The following is a 22,693-nucleotide window of genomic DNA, read 5'->3' on the forward strand; positions in this document are numbered from 1 at the left end:
ACTCGTCTCTCATTTATTATTTTTTTGCTGTACACAGGGTATTTTCATTCAATCTGGAACCTGTGTTTTCTCACATCTTTCTTGGCCATTCTTCCTCAACAGTACTTTTGGAGCACTTCATTCTTTTTGCCCGGTATTCCATTGTATGGTCCTTCTGTAATTTAGGTAACTAGCTTCACTTGCTGGGTACTGAGATTGTTTCCATTCTTCCTGCTCCCAATGGTGCTGCCTTCCAAGGAGGTTTCACCAATACGGTGATGTATGGAAGTGCGTTTCCCCACATCCTCAACTACGAAGCATGTTATCACGCTATTTGATCTTTGCTAACCTAATGGGTGAAAACATAATTTTATTTGTACTCTAAATGACTGAAATGGACCCATTTTTTCATATGTTAAAATGAAATCTAACGAATTTCGTGATTTGCTTCGTTCATCAGTTCATTTCCTTTGCCCACTGAAATATCTTATTGCCAGAGTTTTTACATAGTAGGGACATCAGCCCTTTGCCACGTGTTCCAAATGTTTTTCCAAGTTTGTACCTTGTTTTTAACTTTTATATTTTTTGCCAGAAGGATATTTTACATTTTTTGTAGTCTTTTTTATTTTTTCCCCCGTAGTTTCTAATTTCTAATTCCAATTCTGTCATTTTCTGTGTTTTGTCACTTGGTCTCTGTAAATGGAGTGATGATGCTGGTGTGGTTTCGATGAGCGTATCTGGATCTGAAGGCGTCCTGCTAAGGGGGACAGCGCTGAGTGGCAGGGAGCAGCCCTAGGGAACCCGGCTCCCCTTGTCCCCTACCCACACCAACGGCAGGCCTGAGGAACTGCGTCCCGGCCTTAGCTTCGCGCTCTTCGAGCCAACGTGAGTGGCTCCGCCCCGGCTAGCTTCCGACCAATGGACGAGCTTCTTAAGGCGTAGGGTCCCGCCTCCAGACCTCCTGGCCAAAAGGAAATCTCCGTCTTGCTTGGAGTCCCGCCCCTTGCCGATTTGACCAATAAGCGCCCTCCCTTCAGCGCAGGACCCGCCTCCTCCGCCCGCCCGGCTGCAGACCTCACTGCTCATTCCGGTAGGCGGGCGCAGCGGCGGCCGGTGTGGTCAGAACTCGGGCGGAGGCAGGGCCGGTGCCGCAGGACTGGGGCGGGCGGCGAGCGGGCGGCCAGGGCAGGGCGTCAGGCCGGTGCAGACTGCGGGGCCGACGTTCGGGCCGCGGGAGCAGGAACGGAAGGCGGGGCGGGGCGGACCCGGGAGGAGGCGGACTGGGGCGCCACCGGCTTCTGAGGGGCGGCTCGCCCCCTTCCGGCCCGGGGCTGGTCGGCGGGGCCGCGGGGGCAGGGCGGGCTGCGTGCCGGGTCTGGCCCTGCTCTGCGGCCCGCGCTCGGCGTTTCGGGCCTCCGGGCCCCTCCGGGCCGCGCGTCCGCCCAGGGACTGCGGGTCTGGCCTCCAGGTGTGGACCTAACAGCGCCCTGTAGCCTTCTTAAGCGCTGACATCTGCGAAGGGCTTTGTATTGTAAACTCAGTCAGAGCGCGTCGTAGTCCCGGAAGCGCTTTGACATCCCCGAAGTAGCGCTGTGCAAACTGAAGCGCTTGGTAATCGCGGAAGCACGTTGTGGGCTCGGAAACCAAATCGAACGAAGCCTTTGGTAAATCCTGGGACCTTCTGGACTTCTCCGAAGCGCTTTGGAATCGCAGACATTCGAAGCGCTTTGACATCTCTGAAACCTTGAGCACTGTGATGGGCAGTGGAAAGAAGGGGGAAAGGTCAGTGAAGCCAGCCCGTGGCTCTGACCTACTGGCCTGCCCTCCCTCGGGGAGTCCCGGGATAGCGGGAGGCTGAGGAGGGGCAGCTATAGCAGGAGTGGTGGTGGATTCCCGGCCCCCTCTTCACCTTGCAGGTGCCCATGGCGTCGGAGAGGCGCAAGGTCAAGTACCACTGGAGCAGCCCTTCGGAGCGGAGTTCCCGCAAGCGCAGCTGCCTCCGGGAGCCCAGTGATGTGGCCCCCTCCAGCCGGCCAGCTCACAGCTCTGTGCCGCGTTCAGGAGGGGCCAGCAGCCCCAAGCGCATGAAAACCCAGAAGGAGCATGGTGTGTCCTGGGGCTCATCCCGCCGCAGAAGTTCCTCCTCCTCCTCCCATTCCTCTGGCCCAGGTGTGGGTGGGGCCGTCTCCAAAGGAGGCCTGAATCAGAGCTCAGGAGAGTTCCTTTCGTCAGGGGGATCCCCTCTGTGCCCTGCCAGACCTTCTCTAGAAGAAATGGCTTCTCTCCAGGAGGAAGCCTGCAGCCTTAAGGTAAGTGGCCCCGACTCCTTGCAAACGGTGAAGCCCTTTCCACTTGGCTGGAGATGTTGGAGATGGGAATTTTGGTGAAAGGATACTAAAAAAAAAAAGACCAGGTCTCTTAAGATCTCTGGGGTTTCCCCAGGGGAGAGCAAAGTGGAAGACGTCAGAGGATGGCCTGAAGGTCGGTGGAGAGGTAGTTTGCAAACTTGGCAGCATTTTGGAACTACTTTAAAATCCTTGCGCCTTCCTGCCACCCTGATGAGGTTATGCTGGGGTGTGGGCGGAGCTGCCAGGTATATATAAATATTCCTCAGGTGCTTGTAACCCACAGTCAGTCCGGATGGAGGCTCGCTGCGCTGGGAGGTAGATGGCGTGCCCCGGAGACACAGATGTATGTTATTTCGGTTGTAAATTTAGGGAATTGTGCCCTGTACTTAGAAGCACAGAACCAAGAAAAAGAATTTGGTTCTTGGTGTGGCTTTTCACCAAGGTTATGGTTTACAGCACGTTGGGGTTTTGCGTGGTGGGGCAGGGTTTATTTTGGAGGTTCAGCGTTTAGTTCCCCGGTGGGAACACACAGGAGGATTTCATAATACTGGGGGGCAGACTGAGGAGTGCTTCATGGAGGAGGTGCAGTTCATCCACTCATTTGTTTTATGTTAACTCTTATTTTTTAATTTTAAAAAATAAATTTATTTATTTGTTTATTTTTGGCTGCGTTGGGTCTTCCTTGTTGCGCGCGGGCTTTCTCTAGTTGCGGGAGCGAGGGCTACCCTTGGTTGTGGTGCACGTGCTTCTCATTGTGCTGGCTTCTGTTGTGGAGCTCGGGGCTCTAGGTGCGCGGGCTCAGTAGTTGTGGCTCACGGGCTTAGTTGCTCCGCAGCATGTGGGATCTTCCCGGACCCGGGATTGAACCCATCTCCCTTGCATTGGCAGGCGAATTCTTAACCACTGCGCCACCAGGGAAGCCCAATTTTATGTTAACTTTAAAAAAAAAAAAAAAAGATTAAGTTTTCTCGCGCGTGCGAGTATGTGTGTGTGTATGTATGTGTGACAAAGTTGATCGTGAGTTTGGAAAGGTTCAGTCCTTGCAGTCAGTCTGCTGCTTCCAGGTTAGAGGGAGGAGAGGCGCCCTAGTTTATGTTACTGGCTACTGTGTGAGCGTCATCCGTCTCTTTAATCAGGTCTTGAACAGATATTTATCTAGGGCCTGGTTTGTGCCAGGCAGTGTTTGCAGTTGCCTGGGATTTGCTTTCTAGGTTTTGGAGGTCTGGGCCTTCAGAGGTGGGGAGGAGTTCTGTGTGTGAAGGAACGGAGGAAAAGTCTTACTTGGGTGAGATGGGCTGCCCCTAGACAAAGTTATCATAAAAAAAACCCAAACGCAGCTGGAAGGAAAGTAGTTTGTCCTTAAGCCTTTGCTCAGTGGTTTCTTACGTGGAACTGAGAAGTGAGGCTGTATTTAGCTCTGTATCCTCTCTGGCAGGCTGTTGTTTTTAGGCGAAGTGCTCCAGGTGTTTGCAGTGTGGCCCTCACAGTCAGAACTCTTGTGGGCACACTGAGTTTGTTTTTTTGTTTTTTTTGCGGTACGCGGGCCTGTCACTGTTGCGGCCTCTCCCGTCGCGGAGCACAGGCTCTGGACGCACAGGCTCAGCGGCCACGACTCTTGGGCCCAGCCGCTCCGCAGCATGTGGCATCTTCCCGGACCAGGGCACGAACCCGTGTCCCCTGCATCGGCAGGCGGACTCTCAGCCACTGCGCCACCAGGGAAGACCCACGCTGAGTTTTTAAAAAAAATTTAATGGTGAGCTGAAAAGCTTTGTCTTTGACATAAGAATACTGAATATGACTCAAATGTAAATGAGGTAAATATGAGGCTAATTTGATCTTGTCATTAATTCTTGCTGCAGCTTCAGTGGTTCTGGGTACAGGGTGAAACTGTCAGTTGATTAAAAGTAATGGCAATAACAAGATGAGTCACGGAGGAATCTAGCTTAGTGTCTCAGGTGTGCTGCATCCTCCGCTCAGCTGTCCTGTGGGGCTGGAACTGGAGAGTTGAGGGTGTGACTCTCTTCCAGGGTGGTCTAATCCAATCACAGACGCACTTTTCTCTAATTTAGGGCTAATGGGCCTTGTTTTGCCCCAATTTAATGGTTAACCATGGAGCGATGAGTAGTCTGGTCCTGTCTCAGAAGTCTTGGGTTCTGCTGATGCCTTGCGCTCAGTCATAAGCGCTCGAGTGAGGATTGTGTGCCGGGCCTTCTGTTGGATGGTGGAGCCATGAGGTGGCTTGTAAGGAGCGTCCAGTCCGGAGGGAGGGCTGCAGAAGTCACAAGACTGCCTCGCCAGGTGGTTTGGTGCAACAGAGATTCCGGAATGGAGGCCGGGGAGCTAGGTTGGGGGCAGCTTGCCGTACGGTGTTATGAGCCAAGGGAATTTAGATTTTATTCTAAGCCATTAGGGAGCTCTATACAGGGGGAAGGCAGATTTGCGCTTTTGGAAGATCACTCATGTTGGATAGAATATGAAGATGTTGATGGGATCGATCCCAGTTGTCCTACTCTAGTACTGCTAAGGGCTCTCCTTAGAGAGTGTTAGTTTGAAAACAAGATACAGTACTTTACTCATATTTTAAAAAAAGGACCTAATTAATTAATTAAACATCCTTATTGGAGTATAATTGCTTTACAACGTTGTGTTAGTTCCTGCTGTATAACAAAGTGACTCAGCTATACGTATACATATATCCCCATGTCCCCTCCCTCCCTACACTCATCTTGATAAATTTGAAAATGCTTCTCTGACCTTCCCCTCTCTCTGCACCTCTTCCCCCCTTTTTCTGCAGTCATTTGCACACTTGTTTATCTAATAAGTACAAAGTCCTGTCAGCAAGCACTGCTGAAGGGCATGCACAGAAACGGCCTATTCTCCCCCTTGGGTCCTCCCAAGGTCCCCTCACCACTCGCCTACCGTCTACCCACCCGTCCGCCTGCGCTTCTGCATTTGCTCTGTAAACATTGAGGGGTACACACTTACCTTCATGTGTCCGCCTCAACGCAGAAGTCTCTGTGCTAGGTCGTGGAATATTCTGAGGGGAAGATGTTTGTGTTAGTTCATTCTGGCTGCTGTAACAAAATGCCTCAGACTGAGTAGCTTATAAACCACAGAAATTTATTTCTTATAATTCTAAAGGCTGGAAGTCTGAGATCAGGGTGCCAGCTTGGTCAGGTGAGGACTCTCTTCTGGGTCACAGTCTTCTCTTTGTGTCCTCACATGGGAGGAGGAGGCAAGGAAGCTGTCTTGGGGCCCCTTGACTAGGGCACTAATCCCATCGGTAAGGGCTCCACTTTGATGACCTAATCACTTCCCAAAGGACACACCTAATACCATCACCTTGGGGGTCAGATTTCAACATAAGAGTTTTGTGGGGAACACATTCAGACCATAGCTAGACTGGGCATTTTGGAATCAATAGAGATTCCTTCTGGCCAGCCTCTCCTTGTTTGTGCCTTATTACCTCCAGGATGATTGTGAGGTTTTCTCAGATTCTGATGGTAGCTGATGGTCTTTGTTTACTTTATAGAGAAGGTTAAATGTGTCTGTCATGAGCATCTTCACCTACCTTAATTTTAGTTTTTAGTATGACATACCCAAATTTTTAATTCAATTTAGGGAAGGAAGAGTGGAAGGGAAAATTTAAGCTTTATGATGTGCTGGAGCTTGTCAAATATGAGTCTCAATATTTGACCTCTAGATGCTCACATAATCCTCAGTCTTGTGAAGTGGGCCTTGTTATCTTTTTTATTGTTGAGAAGTAAAATCATGGTTATGCTAAACCCTTGAGATTTTAATCTTTTTTTTTGTTTTTTTTATAGAAGTATAGTTGATGGCAGTGTTACCTTTACGTATTAGTTAACAAATACTTAGATAGCAGTCAACACATATTTGAGCACCTGCTCTGTGTAGGCCCTGGGAAGATGAGACTCAGAAAAGTTAAATGACTTGACCAAGGCCACACAGCTTGTACGGGGCAGAGCTGTGGTATAATCTCAGATGAGTCTGACTTCAAAGCCAGTGTTCTTTCTGCTGCTGCCCTCTGTGAGCATGTGCTCCTCCTGACCCAGTGTTAGGTGTGAGGGGTGGGGAGATGGAGAGGGCAGGATCCTTCCCTTGAGGAGCCCTCTGCAGGGTCACGCAGCCCAGACACAAGAGAGCATTGTGCGTTTTGGCTTTTGAGGGATGAAGCTTTCACGAGTGGCCCTGTCTCCTGCATCTTTACTCAGCGGATGTCCAGTGCTTGGGTGCAAGGCTGTGCTGGGGCTGGAGGTGCAGAGAATAAGGCAGTTCATCACAGTGCAGTGTGTGGAGTGTTGTAACAGGGATATTTGAAGTACGAGGCGTCAGAGGACTGAGTGACTAACCATCGGGAAGGTCCTCACAGAAGAGGTGTCATTTGAGTTCTGTTGATGGCCAAGGCAGAAAAAAGGACTTTCAGGCAACAGGAACAACGTATGTCCAAAAAGTGTCAGGAAATGCTGGTGTGACGCTTGGGGCACTGCTTTTTCCTGGGGCCCTCCTTTCCCCCTTCTCCAGCGTTTTCCTCATTCCCAGAACACCTGGGTGTGTGGAGAAAGGTGAGAGGTGATGCTGGAAGGAAGGTTGGGGGCCAGCCTGGGGAGGAAGGCTTCCGGGGTCACACTCAGGAGTCTGGGATGTATCCTGCAGGCAGATGCAGAGCCAATGAAGGGTTTTAAGCAGAGGTGTGACGTTGCCAGATTGTAGAACTCCTTGTGGCACCTGTAGAGAAAGGAAGGAGGGAGGGAGCAGGCTGGGAGCCCCTGAAATGGTTAACAGTGGCTGACAGTGCTGAGGGCTGGCATGACATCTCCACTGATGTCTCATTTGCCCAGTGCTTCATATAGGAAATCACCTTTCATAATGTGTCATTTTCCTTCCAGGTTGATTCCAAAGATAGTTCTCGTAACCCCATGGATTCTGAATTTGCAGCTGAAGCTGAGGTTCAAAATGACATAATTGAGGAACCAAACAAGGTCCAGAAAAGGCAGAGGGATAGACTTCGAGACCAAGGCTCTACCATGATCTACCTAAAGGCCATCCAGGGCATCCTGGGAAAGTCGATGCCAAAAAGGAAGGGAGAGGCTGCCATGAAGGCAAAACCCAACACGGCAGAGCGCGCCAGCCACGGAGAGGGGCCAGCCAGGAGTGTCACCACGTGTGCTCCTCAGAAAGAGAAAAAGTCTGCCCCAGAGGTCAGAGCGGAGGAGGAGAAGGCTGTGCCAGAGAAGAGCAGCTTCTGGGACAGGAGAGTGGTGATAGACCCTCAGGAGAAACCCAGCGAGGAGCCCCTGGGTGGCCGAAGGACGGTCATTGACAAGTGCTGTCCAGTCCTGGAGTTTTTGGATGACTCTGACTCGCACGTAAATGGCCAGAAAGTGAGTCAAGCTCATGCCAAGCGTGGGGTTTTGAGTTCTGTTCAATGTATTTGGTCTTTTCAGTTTGATCCTGAGTGTTTCTCATTCAACACTGTACTTGACTTACCCAGGGCTCCAGGGAGCAAATTGTTGGTTCTCTTCTAACATAGCTTTCAGAGTTATTAAGAAACCTCAGTTCAGTGCTGTTTTTGTTTTAGGATTTATATGTTTGTTAAGACATAGATTGGCCTGTGTAACAAAGGCCAAAATAACAGTGGCTTAGAGAAAACAGAAGTTTGCTTTAAGGAGGATGGCTCCACAGTGTGGGGGACTGGGGTGTCTTCTGCTCGATTCTCTGCTGCCCCTCAGCAGTTTCTATCTTGCGGTCTGAGCTACTGTGACCAGGCTCAGCACATTAGGTTGACATTCCAGCTGGGAGGAACAGGAGAAGAGCATAGTACATTACCTCCCTTTTAAGAGTTGGGCTCAGAAGCGGTCCCCATTCTATCTGCTCATATCTGTTGACAAGAATCTAGAAACCTGGCCAACACCTGCAAGAGAGTCTGGAAGATTCCAGACTAATTTCCATCTGGGAAGCTTTACATTCAGATAAACTTTTATTGCTGTAGAGGAAGGAGAGAGTGATACTGAATGATATTGGAGGGAAACTAACGGTTATTAACACTGCTTATAATTCGGAGGAGAAAAGCACTCCTCTGTTGTACGCATCTCCGCCCATCCTTCACTACCGCTGCTTGGAGGTAGCCCCTTTCGTCTCTTTTAACTCTTGCTTCTAGTACTTACCTCCATATTTCTAAGTAATTTTTCATTGTTTATTTTTTGAAAATGTAGACATCTGTGGACTTCCTACTCAGGAAATGAGAATTTAGTTCTCTACACTTCGACAGTACCCACGCCTGTAAATGTATCCTCTCTCCCTTCCTGCAGCTCCCTGTATCGTAATACCATTTTTAGCCAAATCTATTTGATTTATTATCACCATATGCATACCTGAGTTACTTAGTATACTCTGATTACATTTCCTTTCTTACAAAAGTTGATTTTCCTTGGAGTTCACCTTACCTTGTTTTTTCCTTTAGTTTCTCTGTTCCTGTGACTATGACTATTTCGTCTCCAAATTGCTAGTACCGTAAAATTCTTCTCAGTGCTGTCAAAATAAGTAATCTCTTCTCCACCTTTTTTTTTTCAAGGTATAGCCCTTTTAATTGTTTCCTTAAGATTCCTTTTTTCCTCTGTCTCTTTTCATCTCTGCTTTCTTTATGAATAATTAAGGAGAGTGTATATAATGATAATATATACTCTTAAAATTTTTGACATACTTCATATCTAAGAACACTGGCTTAGTCTTCTGAGTATTCCTTTTTTAGAACATTCGGTTCTTGTTTTGAGGTTAAATCCCTTCTCTTGTGTCTCTGAGAATATGAATAAAGGTTTGTTTTGAAGTTTTCTTTCTGCACTCCTGAGTTTCCTTCTGATTTTTTTTTCCCTAAATATTTTGGTTTCCGTCTTTTGTGATAGGACTTTCCTCATATGTTTTGGGTATCTGTTCATATTTTAAAAATGAAGCTTTAAAAAGCCAATTGGAAGTTCTCAGTGCCTGGAACGGCTTGCTAACTGCTGCCTTGAGCATAGGTGATAACCTGTGGACTCCCAGTTGGGTCTGTAGCTTTATCCTCAGGGGCTGCTAGGGGTCCCTGGGACAAACCTTCCAGTGCTCTGACCAGGAGCACACCTCTGGCTGCTAGTGTTTTAGGGGTCAGATTGAGGGAGGTGCCTGGGTTCTCACTGTCCAGCGTGTGATGGTCTCTCACCCTCCGCTATGTGTCTGTTGTCCCTGATTACTCCACAGTCTCCGTGGTTTAAGTTTTCCAAGTGTGAACCTTATCTTTTGCTGGGTGGGGAAGGGGCAGACCCATCTGTACAGGATGGGAGCAGGGATCTGGGGATCTAGCTTCACAAGTTCTCTTAGTTTCATTTGCAGCTTCACCTTCATTTTGAGAGGTCTGGTACCTCCAATTCCTTAGTCTTCTGGGGTCCTGTAGTGTGATTCAGCATGTTTCTGGGTTTTTCTCATTGCGGGCCTAGGTTTTGGCCATCTGCGATCTGCTTATCCAGTACCTGTTCATTTTTCTGCTTTCTAGCATCAAATTTTTATTTAATTTGCTTTGCTGTTTATTCTGTATGCTTTCTCTTTGTAGGTTTATGCTTTTTCAAGTCCATTTCCTGTAATTTTAAGGGTTTTTGGGCGGGGAGGACAAAACCCACATGTGCTGTATTTAATTGGAAATTCCAAGAACAGTAGGTTTTGTAACTACTTTTCCCACCAAATATACAATGTTTGTGTTTCCTGTCTAACATAGATCATTGTTTGGCTGCCTGGAATTCCATGGTATGGATGAACTTTCCAAACTTATATACCCAAACTTCTGTTTGTCAAACTGGACATTTAGATTATCTGTTGGGTATCTATTTGGGGCAGCATGATACGCTAGGTCAACAGATGAGTGTTGGGATCAGACATCTGGGTTCAAATCCTGGCTCTGTCCCCCTAAACTGCAGTCTTGAGAAAGTCACTTAACCTCTTGGAGCCCCAGTTTCTTCCTCTGTATAAAAGGTATGGTTCTTTTTTTTTTGTGGTACACGGGCCTCTCACTGTTGTGGCCTCTCCCGTTGCGGAGCACAGGCTCCGGACGCACAGGCTCAGCGGCCATGGCTCACGGGCCCAGCCGCTCCGCTGCATGTGGGATCTTCCCAGACCGGGGCACAAACCCGTGTCCCCTGCATTGGCAGGCGGACTCTCAACCAGTGCGCCACCAGGGAAGCCCTATGAAAGTTATGGTTCTTTAAATGTTATCACGGACTCATACAGGGATCAGCAAACTCTGTAAGGGGCCAGATAGTAAATATTTTAGGCTTTTTGAGCTTTTAAGGCCTCTGTTGCAACTATTAAACTGTGCTGTAGTAGCATGAAAGCAGCCATAGATAATATTTAAGTGAATGGGCCTGACTATATTCCAGTAAAACTTTATTTACACCAACAGGCAGTGCATTGGATTTGGCTTGTGGGTCACAGCTTGCTGAACCCCGAATTAATTCATGAAAATCCTTTGCTCAGTGCCTCGAGTATAGTAGACTCTCAATAAATGTAGATTTAAATTTTACCATATGGGCTTGAACCTTAGGCAGTCTTGAGTATAGGTAATCTCCGGTTTTCCCAAAAAGGAAATCCAAAAACATTTTCCTGGCCAACTTGACTATCTAAAGCCTTTCAGGGTCTTAGATGACGTCATCATAAGTCTGTTTATCATATATATTTCTAGGTGGATGTGCATTTTTGAAGTCACTTTTTTCCCCACTCTGCCATTTTTCCTCCAGCCTCACATTTCATTAAATAATTTTGTTAAACCTTTTCACATGTTTCTCTGACATGGTCTTTGTTGTCACTGGAGTTACTTTTTGTGTTATGTAATATGATTTTCTGAACTTCCCTGATGATAAGAATGAAAGAATCTGACTCAGGAGGTCTGAGATGGGACTGGGGAATTGGTATTTTTTAACAGATACTCTCGGATGATAGAGAAGTTTGTGAAGCAGTCAGAGGACATCTCTACCCTTCCAATTACTCCACAGTCTCCGTGGAGTTGGAATTTTAACTGTTATTATTTCTATTTAAACTTCTTATTATGGGATATTTAAAACATTTATGAAAATTACCCACATACCCATCACTCATCTTCAATAAGTATTAACTCACTGCCAATCTTGTTTTATCTCTGTATCCCTTTTCTCTCCACAAATTATTTTGAAGCAGATCCCACCTACCGTATCATTTCATCCATAAATATTTCAGTGTGTATCTGTAAAATTAGATACAGGATCTTTAGGGGAAAAAACAGGCATAACTACAGTTCTGAGCTCTCCCTCTGCCCTCTCTCTCCTCCAATCCTTTTTTTTTTTTTTGGCCGCACCATGCGGGATTTGGGATCTTGGTTCCCTGACCAGGGATCTAACCCATGCCCCCTGCAGTGGAAGCATGGAGTCTTAACCACTGGACCACCAGGGAAGTCCCTCCCCACAGTCCTTAATAGCATCAACTATCCAGTCAGTGATTAAATTTCCCTGTCTCATGATTGTTTCAGTTTTTTTGAAACAGGATGTAAGAGTCGTGTGTGTCAGTTTCTAAATGTGTTGAATCTCTTAGTCTCTGTAGATTCCGCCTCCTCTCCCCTCCCCAACCCGGCGTTGTTATTTATTTGTTGTTAAAATAAATGAAAAGTGTCATTTGAGCTGCAGAATTTCCTGCACATGAGATCTTACTGATGCAGTGTAGCACTTTTTGAATCTGTATTGGTCTGCCCGTGGAAATTCTATCCCACCTTGCAAGTAGCTGTTCCCATTGCATTCAGTTTGTGTTGTTCAGTTTTTGGAGGTATATTTTTGGGAGCCCAACAGTGTAACTATGTCTAATTATGTTTTAGGTTACTTTTTTAGGAAATACATTTACATTGTTTAAAAATAAAAATGTTTTTAGTGAAAAATAGCTTTCTAGCTGGCCCTGTGTTGCCCTACTCCTTCACCTGGATACCACTTTATACATGAGTGTTTTTCCAGTGTAATTTTATGCATAACCACTTACCATACTGCTTTTTAAAAAGTTGTCTTTTAAAAAAGTAAAAACAATCTTGAAAAGCTTTGTTGAAAATGATGTCCAACACAGAACTGTGAGGTCATACCCGCAGGAATAATTATTAACTCTGTTACCTTTTTTTGCTTCCCATCTCCCCATCTTTTTAAAAGAATGAGCTTAGAGAACCTCTTTAAACATCTCAAATTAGCTTGATTGAGATTTGTTTGGGGTCATTTTTCTTTTTCAAATAGAAGAGTACATCTTGTAATAGAAGAGACTTTGTGGGGACTTGAATATAAAACAGACCCCTCAGAAAAGGGAGCATCATTTTGGGGAGAAACCCTTACCTTCCGTGTGGGCATTTTTTGTAATTTTAATCAGATTAACTTTTGTTTTTGAAAAAAATGGTGAGTTATATTTTGAAGAGCTAGATTGCAAACATGTTAATTATGTGTTAGTGTATGCGATAGACATTTTATTTGTTCACGTGTGCTCACATGTGAACACGTCAGGCACTTGGTGCTGGCACCTGTGTGTGACTTCTCTAGCATGTGGTCGTGGGTACTCAGACATCATGTGGTGGTTGGCCTCTCCCAGAGGAGCAAACAGAGAGAACCAGGGGAAATAGCAAGGCTGCTCTGACGTAGCCCTGGAAGCTGCAGTGTCCCTTTTGGTTCCATCAGTTACAATACAAGTTAGCCCAGTTTCAAGGAGAGGGGTCACAAACCCCATCTTACAGTGGAGAGTAATATCAAAGAATTTGCAAACACATCTTGAAACTGCTACAACTGTGTGGTTGTACATTTTGAATGTGTGAGAGACCTGTTGTTAAGGATGAGATGCTGGGTGCTTCTTTTCTTTAAAACCCCCAATACACTGTGTGTTCTAGAGAGCAGTTTTTCCCAAGAGGGGTCTTCAGAAAGGGAATGTAGGCACAGCTTCCCTTTCAGGGATGGCATATGAGACCATGAGCACAAATGTATTCCCTGAAGCTGACAGGACTGTTCCTAGTTGTAAGCTGGCTTGCTTTCTGGGAATAATAAGGAAAACAGGTGACAGAGTGAGCAAAGGATCCAATGCAAAGCCATCATCACGGCCAGAAAAGCAGCCAGGACTTCTGTTCTGGAGGTGACTGAGCACAGGAGACTGTCTTCACATAGGAAGAAGGCTAACCTGTTTCTTTTCTTTTCTGCAGCCTAAAGATCGGGAGGTGGTGATGGAGCGCACCTCTTCAGGAAGTGACTGGTCCGACGTGGACGAGATTTCCACAGTCAGATTCTCTCAGGAGGAGCCCATATCCCTGAAACCCTCAGCGGTTCCAGAGCCTTCTCACTTCCCCACGGATTACGTCATGTACCCGGCTCACTTGTACAGCAGTCCCTGGTGTGACTACGCCAGCTACTGGACCAGCGGTCCCAAGACCCCCAGCTACCACTCCGTGGGCAGTGGCGGCAGCGACACGGTGCAGGTGGAGAGGAGCGGCCAGGGCTCTTCCCCCCACTCAACGGTGAGCCCCCAGCACAACTCCAGAGAGCCCCAGGCCGCTGAGGAAGGCAGATCCCGCAAGTCGCGTTCATCTCGTTTCTCCAGAAGCTCGGAAGAAGAAGAGGTGAAGGAGAAAAGAACATTCCGGGAGGACATGCCACCACGTCCGTGTGGAGGACCCGCATCTAGCTCCCTGCCCAGGAGCCGTCGGGAGCCCAGGTTGGAGGGTTTCATCGACACCCATTGTCACTTGGACATGCTCTATTCCAAGCTGTCGTTCAAAGGGAGCTTCACAAAGTTCAGGAAAATTTACAGCAGCTCCTTCCCTAAGGAGTTTCAGGGCTGCATCTCCGACTTCTGCGATCCTCGCACACTGACAGATGGCCTCTGGGAGGACCTGTTGAAAGAAGATCTGGTGTGGGGGGCCTTTGGCTGTCACCCCCATTTTGCACGTTACTACAATGAGAGTCAAGAAAGAAATCTTCTGCAGGCCTTAAGGCACCCCAAGGCCGTGGCATTTGGGGAGATGGGCTTGGATTACTCTCACAAGTGCACCACGCCTGTCCCGGAGCAGCACAAGGTAATGTCCTTAGTTTGCTGACAATCTATTATTTATTTAGTTCCTTTTCTAGTTGTTGAAACACAAGGGTTGCTCTGCTTTTGGAACTAAAGAGTTTAGAGTCTCTAAAAATGTGATTGCTGTTAGCCAGACCCTGTAGATGTCATTGGTCAAATGCTTCACAAACTGTTTCTTACCTTTCAGCTTCATTAAGCAAGAGGAGGGGCTTAGGTGCTGAGTGACTTTTACAGCTAATGATACAGATGTTAAAACTTCCGTCCCTTCTTGGGAAGCAGCACGTTGTGTTTGTTTAATTAAACAGTATATTTTTATTCTAATTTTAAAGTTAGTGTGCCCATTTCAGAATATTTGAAAAATACACAAATGTGTAAAGAAGATCATTTCCCATTCCATCAGAGACAGTGACCATTACCATCATAAGACTTTTCCCTCCCAGCGGGCTGCATTTACTCTTGTGCTTCACCTGGCTTCCCAGGGAGGACAGATGCTCCAACCCAGGCACAGTTCCTGTCCCCTAACAGTTCTTCTTAACGTTTTTGAAATTCAATTTTTTTTTTTTTTTTTTGCTGTTTGCGGGCCTCTCACTGTTGTGGCCTCTCCCGTTGTGGACCACAGGCTCTGGATGCGCATGCTCAGCGGCCATGGCTCACGGGTCCAGCCGCTCCGCGGCATGTGGGATCCTCGCGGACCGGGGCACGAACCCGCGTCCCCTGCATCGGCAGGCGGACCCTCGACCACTGCGCCAACGAGGGAAGCCCGAAATTCATATTTTTAATGTTGCTGTCCCTTGGAGAATTGCAAGGGACAATTGGTGGTATGTCTTACAAGCACCTGTCATGGAATCAAGGAAATGTGTGTTGTATGCGTGTGCTTTTTAAAAAAGAATTTAGGAAAGTTAAAAAGAGAAAGTTACAGATTTGAATGTTTTTTCCACTGTGAAAATGTTCCTGCTTCATTGAACGTGCTTTGAAAAATAGGCTTTTTAACAGCTATGTTGTATTCCATCCCAAGGCTATAATAGTTTGAGTACTCAATAGTTTGAGTATAATAGTTTGAGTACTTGCGTACTCAAGGCTATAATAGTTTGAGTATTCAATAGTTTGAGTATAATAGTGTTGAGTACTCAAAGAAGAATTTTTTAGAAGCGAAAATTAAATGTTGGAATCAGAATCCATTGCAACCTCTTGCCTCTGGAGGAGTTCAAGGAGGGTTGATGTGTTGGGGAGGGATACTGCCGGCTGTAGGTACTGGAACTAGCTCATCTTTAAAGTCCTTGGCAAGCATTCTATGCTGTTGGTTCCAAGGGTCACTTTGCTTTTGTTGAAAACACTGGTTAAAAGTGAGTTATATCAGAACTGGTATTGGCGCAGTGCCACTATTTTGAGAAGAGGCAGTATAAGTGTTGGACTTGAAAATGTCATTCTCAAGTGAATACCACCTGACTCAAATTACCAAAAGCATCTTCTTATTTGATGTTAAAAATTCAAACACAAATGGTATTGCACAATTGAAAAAGCTACTCGTGAAAACATAAAGTTTAAGTTGAGGTAATTTGTTTATAATGAATTAGTATTTTTGTTCTTTTTTTCTAAACCTGAACTTAGAAAGAATAAGAATAAGGAAAGAATAAGAGGAAAGAATAAGTTCTAGCCCTACTTTTTTCTTTAAAATTATTAGCAACTGGTATATTTTACTACTGAAGACTTTTAAAGTAGCTAGAGTTTAAAAAAAAAAAAAGTAGTATATCTGTAGATATTCACCTAGAAGGAGATCTGATTTTGGTTAAGTAAAGAAAGCAAGCTGCAGGAAATATGTATAGTGCTTATTCTTTCCACAGATACTTGAGCACCTTCTGAGAGTCAGGCATTTTACAGACGTATACATGGCAACTTTTTGCATAGGAAAAGGTGTGCAAGGTGATGGATTACCTCTTGGGAGTGGGAGTGGAGGCGGGGGCAGTGAAGGGGAGGACACTTGTAGTGGTGCTCTTGAGCCCAGCCCAGCCCTGCAGCCCCACGTGAGCATTGCCTAGTGGTGGCTGTGTGGACAGCCTGGGTTCAGATTTGCATTGTGGTGCTACGGTTTACCAGCTGCAAGTTACTTGACCTCATTTGGAGCCTCAGTTTCTTTGACTGCATGATGGGCTAACAGCAGTACCTATCTTAGGGTGCTTGTGAGGCTTACATGTTATAATACACCTAAATAATAATACTACCTAGTAAGCACTCGGTAAGTGTTAGTTATTATTATGCATTATAGAGTTTAAAAGTAAAGAAAATTGAAGAAGACAGTGGGGGTTGTGCAGTGGACCGGCTGTTCTGGGGGTAACAGACATCCAGAGTGGCCCTAACCCACAGGTGTTGTCTCCTCCCAGGTGTTTGAGAGGCAGCTGCAGCTGGCCGTGTCTCTCAGGAAACCCTTGGTGATCCACTGCCGAGAAGCTGATGACGATCTGCTGAAAATCATGAAGAGATTTGTGCCTCCGGACTACAAGGTTCACAGGTGAGAGTCGAGGACTTCAGTGGGCAGATGAAGTGAACATGTTTCTCTGTCTAGGACGTTCGTGGGAAGACAAATTCAGTGAGGAGTGGATTGATGATGTTACGTCTTTACATAGAATCTTTTCTCAAGATTAACTATCAGGTTGACCCATGTGAAATTTCTGATATTTGACCATTTTTTAACCTAAAAAACGGCAACTTCATATGGTTTGAGCTAATACCCTAAATCACTGTGACCCCCATTGCATGAAGCAGGCTGTAGTGGAGGCTCGGTTCGCAGAACTGAGAGCTGTTGGTCTTGGGAGAGGTTGCTGTGGGTCCAGTGACTGAGCACACAGAGAACATTCCAGGGCACCTGAAAAGAAATTTTCTCTCCTACTTTGAATTTGAAAGCTCATCCCTCCCCACTTCGCCCACCCGCAGTTAAAGTCCAAGATGTATTTTCTCTAAATGGTATCTAGGGGTTCTCCAGTTTGGTAAACTCACCAGCCTGCCCTGGTGTGTCTGTCCTGGGCATGGGCTTGGCTTGGGGGGCCCTGGGGAGCAGTGGGAGACAGTCAGCTGGCGGCTCTGCAGAGGGCGTGGGGCTGAGGTGGGCACAGGGTGCCCTGGGAACCAGAGGAGAGGCCCTTAGCTGCGTCTGGCTACAAAGAGGTCAGGAGGTGATGCCCACTGGCACTTTCATGACGGGTAAGATGGGTTAACTGGAAAAAACAGGGAGTCTAGAACGTGAGCCAGGTGGTGCCAGGTGGCCGAAGGGGTGAGGTTGTTAGGCCTCTAGAGCATTGCCTTCCAGGCGCCCAGGCAGAGAGAGTGATGCCTCTGAGTGGAGCCGCCACCAGAGACGAGATGAGGCACAGTCACCCAGCCCTTCTGGACTAACGTGTGCTGTACTAAGAACATGAACAGACACAAGGTTAAGAGAAGAAAATTCACCTGTAGGCCACTCCCCAGTGTTTTTAGTTTTTGTTTCCTTCTGGTTCATTTGATTACATGGACGTAGTTCTTACCTACTGTAGTTGTGATCCAGATGGGCTGCAGTTTTTAATTCTGCTCCTGACTGTGTTGGCTGTGAGTCCTTCCCTTGGATGCAGTCTTTGCATTTCTGAGAACTTACCCACCAAAAATAACTTGAAAGGTGAAGTGTCCAGAGGGAGTTGGGAGCTTCTGCAGAGGGGGTTATGAGAGCCCTGACCTGGGGTTCTCTTCCTGGCAGGCATTGCTTCACCGGCAGCTACCCAGTCATCGAGCCCCTGTTGAAGTACTTTCCCAACATGTCCGTGGGCTTCACAGCGGTCCTGACATACTCCTCTGCCTGGGAGGCCCGGGACTCTCTGAAACAGATCCCGCTGGAGAGGATCATCGTGGAAACTGATGCTCCCTATTTCCTGCCTCGACAGGTAAGGGTGTCTTCAAGCCGAGTTGAGGCACTGAGGAGAGAGGGTGGGAGGTGTGCAGTCCCCCTTGCAAGGTTGGCAGGAACAGAGCCACAGTACCTTTCTAGGTCCCACCCTTGGCTGTGTAGATGTCTCCTCTCTGTTGCTTTGCAGAACCAAAGTCTAGGGGGCTGAGAAGCTGAAGGGTAACCACTCTCTTCCAGGCAGTGCAAAGCCCTACCCTGTAGAGGGTAGTCCAAGGAAGCATGGGACCCTGCTCACCCAGAGCCCCCCTGACTGGGACTCTCCCTGCACCTGCAGGTAAAGGGGTCTCTACACAGCTCCAAAGAGGCCCTGCTGGGGAAGGGCCGGGGAGGGAGTTGTGCGTGACAACTCTGCACAGAAGGCACAACGATATCCAGAATGCTTGGTGTCTTCCAGGTTCCCAAGAGCCTTTGCCAGTACGCCCACCCAGGCCTGGCCTTGCACACGGTTCGAGAGATTGCCAGGGTCAAAGACCTGCCACTCGCCCGCACCTTGGCCACCCTGCGTGAGAACACCTGCCGCCTCTACAGTCTTTAAGCAGAGAGGGTGCCGTCAGGAGTCTCCCAGAAAAGGTGATAAAAATCACATTACATAGTTTTTAAAAACCAGGACAAAAATGACTTTGGCTATATTTTTTAAACGTAGAGCATGTAGACATAGGGTGAGCAGTGAACCTGGTCTGTCTTGAGTGAACTCAGGTGTAACCTTCATCCTTTTCTCTTCCCTACCCTCCAGGATGACCAGCGGCCTGACAGGAGAAAGGCCGTGTGAGCTCTGCCTGTGTGTCCCTGCTCGAGGATGTTTGAGAGCCCGCTGGGATGGAGGACACCCGGACAGAACGTTTCCTGAGACCTCGTCGGAGGTTTCCGCTTCAGGCTGGTTGGGGGTGGGGCCGGCGTGCGGGGGGCTGGCGAGGGGTTCGGGCTGGCCTCCCGGCTGCAGTGCTCCAGGGCAGCCTGGGAAGAAGAGGAGGCTGATGTGAGGGCACAGCGAGCTTGCCCGCCCAGTGCCTGCCTCCGCAGCTTGTGGTGCGAGCAGTCTGTGAATAAAGTCACACTGCTCCTCAGCTAAGTGCACGTAGGCGTGTAGCTTGGTTCCTGGTTCTCCACTGTCAACACGAACCCCCAGTGGGAGATCTCCTCTGGGGGACATTTGCCAGAGACCTGTGTTAGAGGCTGATGCTCCTGCGGCCAGAGAAGGCAGCCCCTCCTTTCCCTGCGTGACTCTTCAGTCTGGCTCTCACTGTTGCTGCGTCAGCTCTGAGTTGGCACTGGTGGAAGGACCTTGGCTGCTGGTCTCACTGGTTCCACTGCCATCAGTATGGAGGGGCCAAAGGGGTGCTCATGGTCCAGGGAAAGTCCTGGCCGAGGAACATCTGGACAGACTGGGGGACTTGAGGAGGAGGAAGCCTGCTTGAGGAAGACGACCCCGAGGAAGGTGATCCCACTTACCGAGGTCCCCAGGGCTGCAGCTCAGTTGTGTTAAACTGACAGGGTCCAGTCTGCAGCAGATGCTGTCTGCTAGTCTGCTGTCAGGGGGTTCCAGCTGCCCTGTGCTCCACTCTGCCCCCTTCTCCTGGAGCACTGGACCAAAAATACTTCTGTTTCATCTCATGTAACAGCCCCTTGTGTGCCCCATCCAGGTCGAGAGGTAAACCAATTTAATTTTCCAAAGCTCTGCTGGCACTGCCCAGCCCTGTTCTATTGCCTATGCAGAACAAGAGGCCTGGTGTCCATGGATCTCCCGTTCCCCGTCCTGGGGCTCTCCCTTGCCTTGGCCTCTGCTGCGTCCTTTCTCCGTGGTGAAAGTGAGAGCCACTCCTTGGACTTTGAACAGCCAGGTCATCTCAAGTTCTGAGCTGTGCTCTGCTCCCTGCTGGTGCCTTCTAAAGGTGTGTTCATTACAGGCCCTGGAAGGTTATGACGGTCAAGGGTTAAGAGTGAGGATGCTCTGCATTTGGGACAGAAGGATCCTTTATTCCAACCTTCCTCAGTGCGACAGGCCACTCTGAGTCCCTTGTCTGTTTCTTGGAGGCCAATAGCTGAAATCGTAAGATCCAGTGCTTATGTTGGATGCCTCTAGGTGTTTGTGGAAGGTGCTTTTGAACCTCGTAACCTGCAAGGGAATGGACTTTGCATTTCATATGTGGTATTTCCCTCTTGCCCCGGTACCCAAGTTGCTGGCCTGGGAAGTAGGCCTTAATTCAGTGTCGACCTTCCATGGATCAGCTGTGTGTCATCTGTGCCGCAGATTTGGCAAATCCGGGGCCTTGTTCTCCTGCTTGGAAGATTTGGAGGACTAAGGATTTCACAGTGCTTTGTTGTCACCCAATGAACTGTCCCTTATCCATCTCTTTCACAGCAAGGCCTGTACATCACAACTGCCTCCGAAGGAAACCAACCGGGCCTGTGTTCAAGGACTAAGAGTGATAACTCAGTGGATGTCTCTGAGCCATTGCAGTCTCCCTGCCAAAGTAAAGCACAAGGTGCTATATACTTTTATCTCCAGGATTTAGGATTATCATTTCTGTTGCACAGTGAAACATTACCTGTGTGGGAGTGAAAGCTGGTTGGCATTGTTTTTGGATGGCTGACTTGATTGTTTCTGCTGTGTTGCCGGAATGCCTCTGTATCTCTGCCCCCTCGCTCCCTTTGACCATCTCTTTCTGAAAATAAAGTGATGGATCTTCAGCCAACTCCCATGGTCTCCATGTTCGTTTATATTTCTCAGAGTGTTAACGATGGTTTAGTTGTTGACTAGCTTTGTAACCTAAGAATCCAAAGGTCTGGAGACTTTCAAAAATGTACCTGTGCCTCAGCAAAATTCAACTGGAAAGGGCTTCCCTGGTGGCGCAGTGGTTAAGAATCCGCCTGCCAATGCAGGAGACACGGGTTTGAACCCTGGTCTGGGAAGATCCCACATGCCACAGAGCAGCTAAGCCCATGCACCACAACTACTGAAGCCTTTGCTCTAGAGCCTGCAAGCCACAACTGCTGAGCCCGTGTGCCACAACTACTGAAGCCCGTGCACCTAGATCCCGTGCTCTGCAACAAGAGAAGCCACCGCAATGAGAAGCCTGTGCACCGCAACGAAGAGTAGCCCCCTCTAGCTGCAACTAGAGAGAAGCCTGCACGCAGCAACGAAGACCCAGTGCGGCCAAAAATAAATTAAAAAAAAAAAAAAAAAAAAGATTTGCTAAAAAGAAAATTCAACTCAAAAGAAGAATCCCTGGTACCTTCTTAAAAGTTCTGCCTTTGAGCATTAACTCTCATTTTACTGCCTGGAAACACCCAGATACACTGCTGCTTCTTAGCAGTGAAAAATACATAGACACCTTTGTTCCAGAGCAACGCAGTAGGAGGAAGAAAAATTGAGTACACGAGGGTGTTGTTGATGACTCGGTTGTACTGTGGGCTTTGGACTGTGAACTCTGATGCTGCTGGGTAAACTTTGGAGGAAATTCTGTTTCACTGCTTGCAGTCAGTCTTCCAGTTTTGTCCTAAGGTATCCTTGAACACAAGTAAGTGCTCAAGCCCAAAGTAAACCCGTCAAAAGGGAGGCTCTGTTCCAAGAATGGTAAAGAAATTTGGAATCTGTTGATGCCTCATGTCAGATGCACAGTCATTGGTTTGTGTATTTCCAGCACATTACTCACTGTCTCAGCTCTGTCCCAGCTGGACATATGGCAGCTATGTCCACTGGACACAGTGATAGTCTCTTTGTGGCTGGAAATCTGCTCTTGGCTTTTCTCGTGTTTTACATCTCTCTGTATTAAGTTTGGGACCAATAGTAATCATTTACCGTGAACACTTTGATTTTTGCCTCAGGCATTTCTGTAAGATCAGGGCAAAGGGCCACTGAAGTGTACGGTGCTTGAATAAAGTGTCCAGGATGGCAGCAGAACTGTCAGTCAGTGGCCAGGCAGCCCTGTGCTCCCTGAAAATGCTCATTTGTCGACGATGTTTGGAAGTGGATTCAGACTAAAGGAAGGTAGCCAAGCATGGATCTCTATTCTTCTGTCTGTACACCGTCGTAAGAGAATTTCTTACCCCTCTGTAAGTGTGTAAGATGTTAAACACGGGCTTCCCTGGTGGCACAGTGGTTAAGAATCCGCCTGCCAATGCAGGGGACATGGGTTTGATCCCTGGCCTGGGAAGATACCATATGCCACGGAGCAACTAAGCCCGTGCTCCACAACTAATGAGCCTGTGAGCCACAACTATGGAGCCCGAGTGCCACAACTGCTGAAGCCTGTGTGCCTAGAGCCCGTGCTCTGCAACAAGAGAAGCCACGACAATGAGAAGCCCTCGCACAGCAACGAAGAGTAGACCCCGCTCGCCACAACTAGAG

General features: G+C 47.8%; 1 protein-coding gene and 1 long non-coding RNA gene across 4 annotated transcripts; both read left to right on the forward strand.

The window, feature by feature from the left end:
* The first annotated feature begins 1,052 nt into the window (after positions 1-1,052).
* On the forward strand, positions 1,053-21,550 carry TATDN2 (TatD DNase domain containing 2). Of its 3 annotated transcripts, XR_010947162.1 has the most exons (9): positions 1,054-1,761; positions 1,896-2,288; positions 7,235-7,729; positions 13,552-14,421; positions 16,796-16,923; positions 18,139-18,322; positions 18,740-18,915; positions 19,079-20,234; positions 20,705-21,550. XR_010947162.1 is itself a non-coding variant. In XM_067755436.1 (8 exons), exons 2-7 carry the CDS (start codon positions 1,902-1,904, stop codon positions 18,878-18,880), a joined length of 2,205 nt encoding a protein of 734 aa, XP_067611537.1. In that variant the 5' UTR covers positions 1,054-1,761; positions 1,896-1,901; the 3' UTR covers positions 18,881-18,915; positions 19,079-21,550. The 3 variants fall into 3 exon arrangements, 1 of the variants encoding a protein (XP_067611537.1); XR_010947163.1 differs by lacking the exons at positions 19,079-20,234; positions 20,705-21,550 and adding an exon at positions 18,523-18,619 and having other exon boundaries at positions 1,053-1,761; positions 18,740-18,875; XM_067755436.1 differs by having other exon boundaries at positions 19,079-21,550.
* On the forward strand, positions 9,676-12,267 carry LOC137232741 (uncharacterized). The gene is made up of 2 exons (XR_010947169.1): positions 9,676-10,343; positions 10,563-12,267. It is a non-coding gene; the product is annotated as an uncharacterized lncRNA (long non-coding RNA).
* Positions 21,551-22,693: the final 1,143 nt, after the last annotated feature.

This window comes from Pseudorca crassidens, chromosome 10 (genome assembly GCF_039906515.1).
Source record: "Pseudorca crassidens isolate mPseCra1 chromosome 10, mPseCra1.hap1, whole genome shotgun sequence".
Lineage (NCBI taxonomy): Eukaryota > Metazoa > Chordata > Mammalia > Artiodactyla > Delphinidae > Pseudorca > Pseudorca crassidens.